The sequence below is a fragment of the Cynocephalus volans genome, chromosome 2 (genome assembly GCF_027409185.1).
Source record: "Cynocephalus volans isolate mCynVol1 chromosome 2, mCynVol1.pri, whole genome shotgun sequence".
Classification (NCBI taxonomy): Eukaryota; Metazoa; Chordata; class Mammalia; order Dermoptera; family Cynocephalidae; genus Cynocephalus; species Cynocephalus volans.
In genome coordinates, this window is record NC_084461.1 from 172,751,527 (window position 1) to 172,765,280 (window position 13,754).

The following is a 13,754-nucleotide window of genomic DNA, read 5'->3' on the forward strand; positions in this document are numbered from 1 at the left end:
ATCAGGCAATATCAGTGAAGTCACAGCCTCCATAAAAGAGAAACTAATTATTTTTAAAATGAGCATATTATGACATATAATCCCATAGTCAAAATGTAAGCTGGATCTACTGAAAACAAAGCTTTGTAAGTCGCGAGACACCACTGCCACCCTGTGTTAAACAGCCTTCATTGCATTCATGTTATTGCCGCAAAAGATCACAGGTGGGATTCTCCACAATTACAGAATATAGCTTTATTTATAGAATCTTACAAACAAACATTTACAGTCCACATAAGTTATTTTATTTTTGAATTTCTTCTCATAACACCTGAGTTATTTTTAAAAATACTGTGATGGAATTGCAGAACTGTAAAGGGAAATACGAACAATAGAAACCTAAACTCTCTCTTTTGCAAAAATCTGACTTTTTTTTTCCCAAGCAGATTTCCAGCGTATTACCATCTCTTTGGAAGAGGACTTACTAAAAACAGGTATTAGGCTACCCAAACAGAGAGACCTTCTTTCTTAAACACAGGGTGAAGGACCATGAGGAATATCCCCAAGTTGACACCAGACACAAAATACCTTTGGAGGCAAGGACAGAAGGCAACCCACACGTCAGGGGCCAGGAGAGAAGTAGCAGAAGCCCTGTCCCTGGCTGACCAATCCTGCCTGTGACATATACTTTCCTTGCTAACGTGAACAGGAGCTGATCCTTCCAGAAGAAGAGAGGTTCAAGATGCTACTGCCAGGGGTAAAAAAGTCCTCAAGACAACTTGCTAATCCTTAGACTTCTAATATGTACAAATGCTTAAAACAGCAAGTTCAACACTTAAAAGTCAAAAAGAAATTGCCACATTTCCAACTCATGAGGCAAATCTGTTGCCAAGGGCAACTTACAATCAGTCGGACAATGAGCGTCTCCACCCCTCCTAAGCTCCAACTAGGACTGGCCTCGGCACCAACTACAGGTTCAAGATTTCCCTTTGAGGCAGCCATCTATTAAAGGAGAGTTCTTAATATAGGTGTGCATGAAAAGGGAAAGCACTCTACTATTTCCTACCTTATTTTTCAATTTGTTAAATATTATATTTTTGAGCGCCTCCCCTAAACTAGAAACCCACTAACTCTAATTTCATATTCTACTCCAAGACAGAGGGTATTTTTAAGGAATGACAGGATCTATAGGGAATGCTAAAATTATAAATTTAATACATCAATGTGAGCTAGCTAAAGCAAAATCTTCCAGAAACTTAAATTATGAGTGTTATTTTCTGCTAGCTCCTGAAAGCAGTTAGAGAAAAACAAAACAGAGAAGATAAAGAATCGCTTTAAAACAATAACCACAATAATAATGATAATATAAAAAGTTAGATTCCAACATTCTAATATTCAATTGGTTCTTTGGTAAAACTGGACCATAATCCTACCAGGAGTCAGTCCTGATATTTAATCTAGAGTCTTGATCATTGAAGTTTCCCTCCTTCGTCAGCCTATTCTCAAATCTATCAAAGTCAACAGGCAAGATAAGGAGGAAGTATCACCAGCAGTTTTCCCACTCAGGTTCTTTTCAAGATTATTCCTGGCTTGAGGGATGTTTCCCAAGAATAAGAAACAAAATAGATGCTGTTTTTAATTACTGTTAGTGGACAGTTTTTCTGTGTAAGAACAGAAAAACTCAGCTACTGGCAATGAACCAGTACTCGTCAGTTATGCAAATGAATCAGTTTGAAAATACCGCCCCTGGGCTGTGACTGTGGGCACCGTTAAGAAAGGCTTCTGGAGAGACTGGCTCCCCACAGTGGCTAAAGAATCTCACATTATCAATATGATAATAATAAATCAATTCACCTAGTGAACCTGGAGATTGAGCTCCCCTCGAAGCCAGAGTTCTGGGGTGAGGGCTCCACAGTGCCTGAGGCTGGTCTACAATTTCACAGACAAGTATATCCATCCATTCATTTTCTGGAGAGAATTAAAACAATGCATACTCAATTCAATACAGGGTTTAAACTTTTTGGTTTGGGGTGAGGGAGACAGCAGGAACCTCTCTGCAGCATAATCATTAGGGCCTCCGTTCTGCAAACATCTGCAGTGCCCCAACGCAAGTTTTTGACCTTATATTTCAGAGTCCCCTATTACTCATACTTTTATTTATGTAATTAGCAAATCTGAAATTTTGCCTGCACTGATCCCATTTCTGATTCCCCTTGTCTAAGTAGAACATAAACTGCCCTCCAGTCCTATAAGTCAACTTGACACTCTGCAGAAGTCTTGTCCACAGGAGCTAGGTTTGCACAGTCTCCCCTCTCGTCTAATACAAACTTCTTCAATGTGCTCAGAATGTGCTTCTAGGGAGTCTCTTAGAAGATGGCAGTGGGGAAGGGGAGGTGGAAATCACAGCAAAACCTATTGTTTTCTTGCAGATCTCCTGACTCTCCATTCTGTCAGTGTTAACATGAAAGAAGAAGAGGTCCAGGCAACTGAACCTCCAGAGTAGCTCACCTGGACAGCCAGGAAACATCAGGTGTGGCCACAGAATCAATATCCAGCATCCCAGCAGGAACAAATGAGCACCAGGACAAGACACACCTCATGGGTTCTACTTCCCTGCTCCCTCGGGATGATCCTTGCCTGTACTCTTGCTCTGCTCCTCTGTTCTGACTTCTAGTTCTCTTTGAAAGAAGTCATAGGCAACTGAACAGACTTTGAGAAAATAGGAAGGGTTCCTGTCTCCTGTCTCTTCTCGGTAAGAAAAGGTGAACCTATTTCAAAATGGGCCAGCTTGAGGTCCAGGGTTCACATGTTGATTCATGGGCCCCAAACTATGGATTCACCACCTGATATTTCTAACCACTGGTTATCTATTTGCATTACAGGGTAATGAATTCAAAATCTTTCAGCACTGGTTCCAAGAGAAAGAAAAAAGTTAGTCTTGTCTTGTAAGCTGCATTCAGGATCCAGGGTCACTGAGAAAACAGGGAGAGGTGAGGGTGAGAGGCACTACCTAGAGTCTGGTTACCAGGGTAGCTTATTCCTAAGGCAGAGCATCTTAAAAACAGCTGACATCTGAATGCAGGAATACAGTCTGTGTCCGTTTTTAACAGAACTGCCTCTTCCATGGTGCTTTGTGGATGCCGAGTCCTTGGGCTAGAGACAGGGCAGCCCAGCGCCCGACTTCCAGTGCCACTGGCTCTTGGCAGGGCCCTACCCGATCTGGATCTGTCCTGAATACATAGTGAGGACCAGCATGATGGTGAATCCGGTCAAGAGGCCCAGGTTCTGGATAACAAAGGGGATCAAGACGCTGCCCTTCCTTTCATCCTCCTGGCAGACCTCGTTCATCTCGGGAAACTGAGAAAGAAGAAAATAATTCCTTTCTTAATCTTGCAAGTCCAGGGCAATTCTGTGGTCGAGATATATATCAAATTGGTTGACAAAGAAAATTAACAACAATAGCAGCTAGAACTTGAATGTAAGAGCCTTACTTCCAAGGTTTACAACTATCTACTTACTATGTAGGTAAACAAAGTACTAAATATGCATGCAGCCCTGGATGTGTTTAGATGCTGGCTAAAAATAAATGCACCCTGATAAAAAATAATCTTCTTATTGTGGACTTTGAAAACACTTGAAAATATCTTTTTGCTACCAAATTGTTGTCACCTCTTTGGGAAATTGAGCATCTGTGTAAGGGGACAGAGAATGGAGCTACAACATGGCTATGATGTAAGGCCTCCTGCTGCTTGGCCAGCAAGCCAGGCCGAGGCAGGCCAGACAACTATGAGACCGTCAGGTAATGCCAAAAAAATCCTACCCATGAAGCAGGCTCCCCACAAGAAAGGAGAGAATCTAAAATGTTTCCATGGAATAAGGCTGGATCAAGGTGGTCAGTCTTATCACCTCATCAAAAACATTATTTTCGAAGGATATGAAAAAAGAATTCATGTGAACAGGTCAAAGACCATGTCATGCCAACAAGAAAAGGAAATCAACATCATTAGTTACACAAAAGATGCAACAGATCAGATATTTCACTAGTAAATTCAAACTACCTAAATGGTTAGCAAGAACAGTACAACGTACACTTTTACACACTGCTGATAACATACAAAGGTTAAGCTCTTTTAGAAGGCAACTTGGCAATACATATTAAAAGCCTAAAACCATGTGTCTGCCTTTTGAGGCAGCAATTCTAGTTCTGGAGTTAATATCTCATGTAATAATACCAGCCATTGAAAAGGATGTTTTCAAAGAATATGCAACATGGAAAAATGTCTATGATATATTAAGTAAAAAAAGAAATCAGGACATAAAATTGTATAGTCAGTGTGATTATAGTTATTTAAAAACAGATAAACACAATGTATTGAGATAAAAAAGAAACAAACCAAAGTGTTCATTATAATTGTTGTTTTGGGAGTAGAATGATTATGGAAAATTTTCTTTCCTTTCTTCCCTCTCACCCTCCTTCCTTCTTTTTATTTAATCTATATAAATCTATAATATTTAAGTAAAGACCCTAGTTTGAGTATGATCATTTTCTTTAATGACATATGCTAAGAGAAACATAAACTTTTCCTCCTTTAAAATCTAATGCCCCCCTAAAAACCACTGAATTGGATACCTTAAATAGGGGAATTGTGTGTTATGTGAAAGATATCTCAATAAAGCTATTATTAAAAAGAAACAAACTACCTAACGTTCCCTTAGCCATCCTCCCATCCAACAAATTTAATAATCTGGCTCAATTTTGCCTACATGGCATAAACTGTGGAAGGCTTACCATATCAGCCAGAGAAATATATAAGAACATGCCTCCAGCCAGTGCGAAGATCCAGTTGGCAGAAAAGTGGCTGCCAGCCAGGATGCCAAAGGCTAAACCCACGTAGCAGCAGCAGGCAGAGAGGAAGTTGAAGAAGAGAGCCTGCTGGATACTCATTCCAGCGTTGAGCAGGATGACGAAGTCTCCTGCAGGAGACAGAAACACTGATGACGTCAGACTGCTTAAACTATGGACAAAGTCTGGGAGAAAATCAACACAGCCCTGGACTAGAGACTGAAGTGACAAGACTCAGGCACCTTCATCTTCCTGAGCAGGAGCTGCCTCTACCTGCCAAACTTGTCATGCACTTCCAGCCTACAGGCTGAAAATAATTCATAGGATTTTTAAACTACATGATCAACTAACAATGGCCCCCTTTCTCTTTTGATGGATGGCGAAATAGGAGGAACTTCCTTCCTCATGAGTATAATGGATGGCACTTTTAGGAAACAAAATTGAGATGGAGAGAAGTTAAGTAATTTACACAAAGTCATAAGCCAATAAATGGCAAAGCCAGGATTTGACCTTGAGTCGTCTCTGAGCCCCAGAGCCCTGGCTTGTTACACTCTCTCCCTGATAAAACTAAGTACCTCCTAACGCCTGGCTCATCTACTTCCTCCACCTGCCAGCCTTGGGAAGATTAACAGGATAGAAGAGATAACCTTTACTGAGCACTTAGAATAGTGTGTGGCACATGGTAAGTCCTTTGCACCATTTGTTTCCCTTTAATCCTCACAATAATTCCATAAGGGAGGTACTATTATCAACCCCACTGCATAGGTGAGGAAACTGAGCCACAGCACATAAGGCTAAAGTGAAACGAACATCCCTGTTAACAAATAGTGGTTTGGGGCTGGCTGGTTGCTCATTCGGTAGAGTCAGTGTTGATAAAAAAAAAAGTGGTTAGATTTCGCACAGCTTAGGAAGTGTGTTAATTAATTATGATAAGCATTGTGAAGTGGGGGGGAGATGACAGAGTGGCAAGGAATCAGCCACATAAAGGGTGCCTGCACCAGTAACTGAGGCAGCACAGTGGAACGGGGCATGTGCGCTTACCTAACTCGTGGGGGAACTCCTCACAGAGGATGGCCACTGAGGTGCTGATGCCTTGGAAAACAGACACAGTGAAGGAAGCACCGATGGCCAGGCCATCGATGAAATTGTGAAGGCCGTCGCTCAGGGTGATCATCCAGGCCAGGGTGCCAATGTCAGAGTAGCGGACACCCTTTAGCCAGTAACAGGCGCTTTGGGAAGCTTGCAGGTCCTACAAGAAAGCACATTGCCACGGACCACAGAGTCAAAGTGTGCAGTACGCCTTAAAGGCAGGCCTGAGTCGACAAGGCCATCCCCTCCTAAAGGCTCCCACCAAGCAGCTGATGGCCCACTGACCTGCACAGACAGTGAGCCCACAACGACCTTCTCATCTGCCACAGGGGCCTTGCCATCCAGCTCACTGTTGCAGTGTTGAGGAATCATGTGGTCCAGATCCCCATTCTGCAGCTTCTCCATCACCCCCTCCTCCTGGTCCTTCTCGGAAGGAAGCGTCTCAGAGGCAAAATGGTTATGTCCATGATGATGCTGGAGGGGTGAAAGAAAGGGGGTCAGCATGACACTTACCAAAACCACAAACCTAACTGAGTGCCTACTCAGGGTAAGTGCTCCAAACACTGGGAAGACCTCATTCCTCCCATCAGAAAAAACACAAGCAGGTAACACGTGCAGAAACGTAGGAAAAGCTGTTGGTGTTAAACACCAAAGGACTCGGTGCTGGCAGACGATCATCCCAGTGAGGTGGCCACTGCTCAAAGTATTTAGAGCTCCTCCTTTGCAATGGCTGATTTTGTTCAATTCAGTAACTAGGGAATAACTATACGCCAGGCACTAAAGATAACTTTTTGGAACTACGCTACAATAATCAGTCCTATTTCATTGAGGTCATACTTTATACATGATGAATGTATACTACCATGCCCCTCTCCCACGTGTAAAGATATAAATAGTTATTAAGGAAATAATCTAGAACAAAACAAAAGAGGTAAAGTGCTTAGTAAAAGGCACATTGGCCAGATCTAGTTTCTGATCTGGCCTCACCCCCAGCTGATGTCCTCACAAGGGGAAGTAGGATTATCTCATGAATTTTGTGGTTTTTAATCCATGGCGGGAGGTTTTTAATCCACTGTAGGGAGTTTACAAAACATATCAACATTTTCAAAGATGGGTGCTTTCCTTAGAAGAACGTTTTACCAACAACCAGGCCTCACCTCATTTTTCTGCTTAAGAAGCATCTTCAAGATCTTCTCTGTGAAAAAGAAAAGATAAAAGCCCCCGAACACTACTGCAGACTTGGAGACATAATAATCTTCCAGAGGATTGAAACCAAAAGCCTGTGGACCCAGGAAAACAAAATGAGTTTAAGGAAAGAAAAAAAAAAAAAGCTGGTTCCCTCTCAGCTTATAACTACCTCCTTGACTCAGACATACTGGAGTAAGTGCCACCCACCTACTCTCTAGCAAAATCTAATCCTTGATGCTTCCCTGATGTCACATTACCAGACCTGGAAGGTTCTAATTTATTTTCTAATGCAAAAGACAGATCATCATCAGAATTTTAATCTCAGGAAGGTTAATGAGGACTCTGTCATAATTTCTCTTGGTGCTTTACATCAAAAGCATACTCTGTCAGCAAATTCCATATTTAAGGAGAAGACACTTGTGTTTATTTTCATGTTATCTAGTGTCCCTGGCTGATCTGCCTGTAAACACAGAGGGTGTAATTACACTTTCTAAAATGGGAAACCCATTCTCTGGTTTAAGAGTAAGAATTGCAGCCTCTTCCTGACCACAGGCCTCCCAGTGACCACAAAGCCAAGAAAGCAGACTGTTGCTGCAGGCGACAGTTTGGGGGGTTTTGAGTTCTTTCTAAAAACTTCACTTATTAAAGAGGGTTGGGGGAATCCACTGGGAAGAGGACAGGAGTAAAAATAGAATTCTGTTCTAAGTTAAGCTCCTGATTGATAGCGGGATCTGACCTGCTCCTCTATCTTCTGACAGGAATAAACTCCAGCCCTCTCATGAATAGGTCAAAGATAAAAGTGATCATAACCATAAGGAACTCTGGGCTATTTAAAAGGTAAGTGTTTTCCCTTTATGTTTTAAAGGGACCAAATTCAATCACTACCCCCTAGTGTAGTTTTCTAAGAGACACAAAGGCCAAGTTCTAGGGTAGACACAACACATTTAGGTCGATTTTCCAGGAGAGTCAGATCATCTTAGGGAAAACCAAAGTGTAAACAGGTAACTAAATCCTCTCCACAAAAAGCCATGAAGGATGGCAGAATACAAAAGCATGGCTTTAGGAATCATACAACCTGGAGGCTAGGCTCAGGGATATGTGCTTCTGCGCAGGCCAGATTCCAAAGGGCAAAATACTACTTGTACTATAGACATCACAGAGCTGATCTAAGATCAACTAGGAGAACACAAAACAGCATTTTGGAAAACACAAAATATTGTGAGAAGCATGTGCAGTCATCTTTTTGCTTCAATTAAGGCTTTGTCCAGGTCCATCAGACCACCTACAATGAACTGACTCATGCTTATTGTAATTAACGGTCTATGGAAGAGATTACACCAAATCAGATGAAACATCTCCAAGGTGATGCCAAACTTTACAAACACTAAGCTCTCCCTTCCTTTGCGGTGAATATCTTACTAACGTAGGCAAAGGGCAAAGGTACCGTCAATGTATGCAAAACTAGACTTTGTTTTATTTGGATTACCTTTGCCCCAAAACTCCCTACTGAGGAGAACTGATCTTTTTATTGAGACTGATGGATTCTGTTGGAGTGTTTTCTACTTCTCTATGCCAAAAGCCCCAATTTAAGAGCCCTGATATGATCTAGCTACACTCTTTATCTTTTAACTCCATAGTACTTTCCAGGCTCCAGGCACTAGATATTTCACGAATATTAGCTTCACGACAATACTGACCTCACAACAACATCTAGAGGTCAGTCCTACTGATTTCCCTATTTTACACATGGGGAAACAGAAATACAGAGAAGTGAGTGGCTTGGCCAAGGTTACACAATGTACAGATGGGAGAGCTGAGATCTGAACGCAGCCCTTCAACCTCTGCTATTGCTGCCTCTGCTAGCTCCTGCCTAAGTCCTAGCTTCACTTTCCAAAAGGGAAGGACCCCAGGGTCTCCTCTCTATGCCTTCCATCTAAGTGGAGGGGCATCCCACTGTGCCTGCTGTCCCCCCTGCCGGAGACTGGCATGCTCCTTCCTGCTCAGAATGCCCTGGCTTGTCATACCTCGGGGATGAGCTGGAAGAGGGCGTTGGAGTAGAGGGTTCCAATCGCTAGAGCTATGAAGTAGAGCAGCAGCCTCTTGTAAAAAGTCTTCTTCATGAAGGGCACCACGCTTGCCCCCATGAGCGAGCAGAGGGAGATGACGGTCACACAGAGGAGACCGTATCCCCACACTGCCATTGGGAGGGAGGGCCAGCCCCACCCAAGTCAGGAAGAAGGGCCAGTGCCCCATGGCACGGCAGCCACCATTTAGGGGAAAGAAGGTGGAGAGGGCGGGGCGGGGGCAACAAGGAAAGTTTTGGTGGATATTAACAAGGGGGAGAAAAAAAGGAAAATCAGAGAGAGACAAGTAGGGAGGGAGAGAGAAACAGAAAATTTATTAGTGATTTCAGTCTGATGAAATTTCCTTCAATCAGTTCAGAAGAAATGAAGAGGAATTCACGGTGGCCTTTGAACCTTGTGACTACCGCCCCTGCTGCCCTTGGTGGCTCCAGTCACACCTACCAGCCAGGGTGACTGGCGGGGTGGGGTGCTGCCTTGTCCCACCTCTGAGGTGTGTGCTCAGGCCTGTCACAGAGGCTGCCCAAGACAGACTTTGGACTCGAGGGCTGGCTCTCTTTTACAGTAAACAAAAGTGGAAAGAGACTGATCATCATGTCACTGTGTTTGCTTCCATACATCCCATCCACATTGTGTAGGCACACGGGACACTACCTGGACACAGATTGGTTTGTGCAAGACACAACAAAGTCAGATGTACAGGGCAGAAGGGACAAAGAACCTTTAAGACCTGATGCCTGTAAAATTTCTTAATTTCTCAGTTTTTGTTTGTTTGTTTGTTTCCATTTGCTTTCTGAGGGATTCAATCATATAGAACAGAGTTCCAGGATAAACCCGGTCATAAAAAATATTTCCTTTAGCATTTCCCAGTGTGCCACACTTTGGGCTATGGTCCAGGCCCAAAAGAGGGCAGGACAGAACTGTGCCAGGATGAGACACCCCCCAGCGAGCCACAGGGGCGGAGCGGGTATGATTATGGCATTTCCGTTCAAACAGGCACCGAGGCATTTTCCTTTCGAATCTTTACAAGATTAATAAATTCAATTTCTGGAGCTGAAAAAATAGCCCAAGATGAGGTCTCCCCTGAGAAGTGCTTGCTAGATCCACGCGGGATTCTGCGACAGCATCAAGATGGTGAGCCTTTGGCCAGATTTCTTCTCTCACTAAGAAGAAGAAGTGCAAGGCCTGGCTTCCCACCTGCTGTCTTTTCTGCATTAGTCTTTTGATTAGGAAAGGCTGGAAGCCACTGTCATGGTTCTTTTACATGAAAGGCAGCTTCCTCCATTCCCAAAGGGGTTTGACCCATGTCTGCACATTATCATGCCCATACAGCAGCGTCCTTGCCTGGGCTGAAAAGGTGGGCAGACTGTCACCTTGGGTCTTATTGTTATAGCTCCTCAGTGATAACAGTTAAAAACCAAATTAACAAACATATCAAAACAGTCAAGTAAGGGTACCAGGATGTCAGTCTTCTCAGGACAAAGTCAAGATGCAAGGCAGGAAGGATTGAGTGCCCCTTTCATTTATTTTGTATTTTTAATTTTGTTTGTTCTTGTTCAGTAGTCTTTGTTCCATGTTTGTTCTCTATGCTACCAATTATGGCCTGCTTAAAAATAAGTATCACTCACTTTTTAGGCCAATTGTACGTATCAGTTGGTAACCTCTTTTCCTTCCACCTCATTCCAGATGGATAATCTCTTGGTCCCCACACCTGAGTCCTGCCAGGCTTCTCCTTAGAACACAAGGCGTGTGTAACACCAAGGGCCTGGGCAGCACCCCCATGCTATGGCTCTCCTACAAATGGGGCATAGGAAAGGAGACTGACAGATGCCCAGCAGGGAGGGCAAATGCTAAGAGCCTTGCATCTGACATCCACTGAAGAGGCTGGAGGCAAACCTGGGTGCCCAGAGGAGTGAGAGAAGGCCCCTGAGATCCAGAGTTAGAAGTCACTTGTGGCCCGAGATAGGAGGGATAGGTCCATTTTTCAGGTGGCGGTTGTCAGATGCCTCAGGGTGCAGGGTGGGGGTAAACATCAGCCAGAGGGGGGCTTGGCTATGGCGCCCTGGGAAAGAGGACGTGCACGTGTCTGTTCTACTGCACCTCTGGAATGAGCTGGAAGAGCGCGTTAGAGAACAGCGTTCCAATGGACAGGGCGATGAAGTAAGTGAGCACACGTCTGAAAAACGGTTTCTCCATGCACGGCAGCACGAGGACTCCCAGGAGAGAGGCCAGGTTAATCAGCGAAACGCTGAGGAAACCAAAGCCCCACACTGGAGGAACAAGAGCAGATGGAGGGCCTCTGTTACTGAGGGTGGGGGCACTCTGAATTCAGGGTGATCGGGCAGACAGAGATCCACCTGCATCAGTAAACAGCTGTTGAGTCCATCTCTTACTGGGTTCTGTGGAGAAGCCTAAGAAAAATACATCAAAGTTGCTATCCAAAAGCAGTTTACCTTTTCAGTGGAGAAGCTGCAAACACCACAAAGGGGTAAATATCATATAAGTCAAACAACAACAACAGGAAACACTAGGAGACATAACACAGGCAGCACACACTGGGTACCAGGAAGCACGGAGCACACACCAGCACTACAGGGTTCCAGAAGGCCAGCAGGGGCCTCAGGAGCTGTGCACACTCACAGACCATGGCGAGTCCCCTGTGGCTACAGCAGAGCGGGCCAAAAGCAGACTCTGTGAGGTCTTCAAGGTTAAACTGAAAAACCAAAGCAGTGGTCCCCTTATGGTTTAACAAAAACCAAAACGAATAGTGGAAGGCTGGCCGGTTAGTGCAGTTGTCAGAGCACCGCCTGGTAACACCAAGGTCAAGGGTTTGGATTCCTGTACCAGCCAGCCACAGGAAAAAAAAAAAAAAAAAAGAAAGTAAACAAAAAAGGCATCCACAGGCTGGTCAAACAGTCCAACACTGTGCAAACTCCCCAGCCACACTGCCTGGGAGTCTGACAATGTGCTAGGAGTCTGGTGCATACTAAATGTATCAGTACAGACATCACTCCCAGCAAGCAGATGTCGGCTTGGCACGGCCCCGCAGCTCACGGGAGAGCAGGCTGCGGCCTGCCTCGCCTGGCTTACCTTCGATTGTGCTCGGCCTCCCCTCCTCTGTCTGCTCGTTCTCCTCGTTCTCCTGGTTCTCAGAGGTGCAGGCCCGGGAATCCAGCTGCTGGAGGATGGTGGGGCAGAACTCCTGGAACTCACTCCTCCCAATGTGTGACTCATTGCTGAAATTGTGCACAGCGAAGAGCTCTCCAGAATTAAAGCACTGAAACGGGGGAGGGGCAGAGAGCCTCTGAGAACCCAAGGTCATGCCTTGCCCAGGAAAGCCACAACCCACTTAGCTTTCCAAGAGGAAAAGAGAAGACAGAGGATGTCCAAATTTCAGGGAATTTGTAGATTCATCTCTAAGAATGAGAGCAAGGTAGTCCCTCAACTTGAAAAACTGATAAGTAATCTTAGAGATCAGCCACCCACAAAGCACACCTGTCTGTGTGACAAACAGCTGCCTGAGAAATTTTAGGAACCAGATTCCAATCATTGTGACCAAGGTGTGCATACCTGAAGATACAAGCTTCATCTAGATACCAAATCTGGCTGCATATCGCAATAGTCCAGGGAGCTATTATATTAAACTGCAGATTCCAGATGCTTCTCAGTACTGGCAGGTAGAGAGGTGGGGCTCCTCAGAAATTACAGATGACCCAATCAGACCAACAGTGGGGAGTATTAGTCCCCTCAATCATACAGTACTGTCTTCATCTTGAAGGATGTGTTGACAGAGGTTAGGGAAGGAAAATCTAAAGATTCAAAGCCAGCATGGAGCAAGCATGGGCTGGCCAGCGGAAACCTTGGGAGGTATCAGTTAAATGGTTCTCAGGCAACGTTCCTGTGAAACACTGCTGTTTTACTTCTCATTATACTTTATACACGTCGGTCCTTTTCCGAGTTTGGATTTACTAAGAGTCAGCCTCTGGGTGTGCTAACAAGATGAGTTTCTGAGTCTATAAAGCTGAGGGCTGGACTCCGGTGACCCCAGGATACTCCCTGCTGCAGCTCTGGCAGGCCCTGAGACCCTGGTGGAGGTCCTTGGGGGTCCAGCTGCAGCACTGACTCCAACACTGACCATGCTTGGGGGGTTCTGCACCGGCGCCACATGGTACAGTGTCCACTTTCTCTCTCCAAACTCTACTCACCCTTCAAATTGTAGCTCCAGGACACCTCGTCCAGGAAGCTTCCTCGATGATGCCAGCATGCACTCATCTCCCCCTCTCATCTCTGAATCCCACAATTACTGTCCAGCTCACCAAGTGTGATGCTTTATTTTAGTACTAGCTGACTTTGTCCTCTGCTGGTTGAGCTCCACATCCTGACAGTAAACTCCTTGAATATGACTCATTTTTCTCTATTTCTCACAACACTCAGTGCAGGGAACAAAGTAGATATATAAAGACTTTGTTGGGTGGCTTATATTTGGCTGCCACAAATAGCCTCAGACTCTGATTAGTCAAGATAATATGGAAGAAAGAACAGAGAACCAGGAACCAAAAGACCCGGGTTCTAGT

General features: G+C 44.6%; 1 protein-coding gene across 8 annotated transcripts in view; it reads right to left on the reverse strand.

The window, feature by feature from the left end:
- Positions 1–219: 219 nt before the first annotated feature.
- Positions 220–13,754, reverse strand: part of SLC39A14 (solute carrier family 39 member 14) — a 46,220-nt gene continuing 32,685 nt past the window's right edge. For 5 of the 8 annotated variants that reach the window (XM_063086447.1, XM_063086441.1, XM_063086444.1 and 2 more), the window contains 8 exons: positions 12,271–12,457; positions 11,538–11,591; positions 9,124–9,293; positions 7,069–7,191; positions 6,197–6,385; positions 5,864–6,071; positions 4,769–4,953; positions 220–3,336 (listed from right to left, as the gene is read on the reverse strand). In XM_063086447.1, the coding sequence (XP_062942517.1) occupies positions 3,190–3,336; positions 4,769–4,953; positions 5,864–6,071; positions 6,197–6,385; positions 7,069–7,191; positions 9,124–9,293; positions 11,538–11,591; positions 12,271–12,457 (1,263 nt within the window). In that variant the 3' untranslated portion in view covers positions 220–3,189. Of the gene's footprint in view, positions 3,337–4,768; positions 4,954–5,863; positions 6,072–6,196; positions 6,386–7,068; positions 7,192–9,123; positions 9,294–11,537; positions 11,592–11,820; positions 11,894–12,270; positions 12,458–13,754 lie in introns of all 8 variants that reach the window. The other 3 variants (XM_063086448.1, XM_063086445.1, XM_063086446.1) reach the window with 2 other exon arrangements.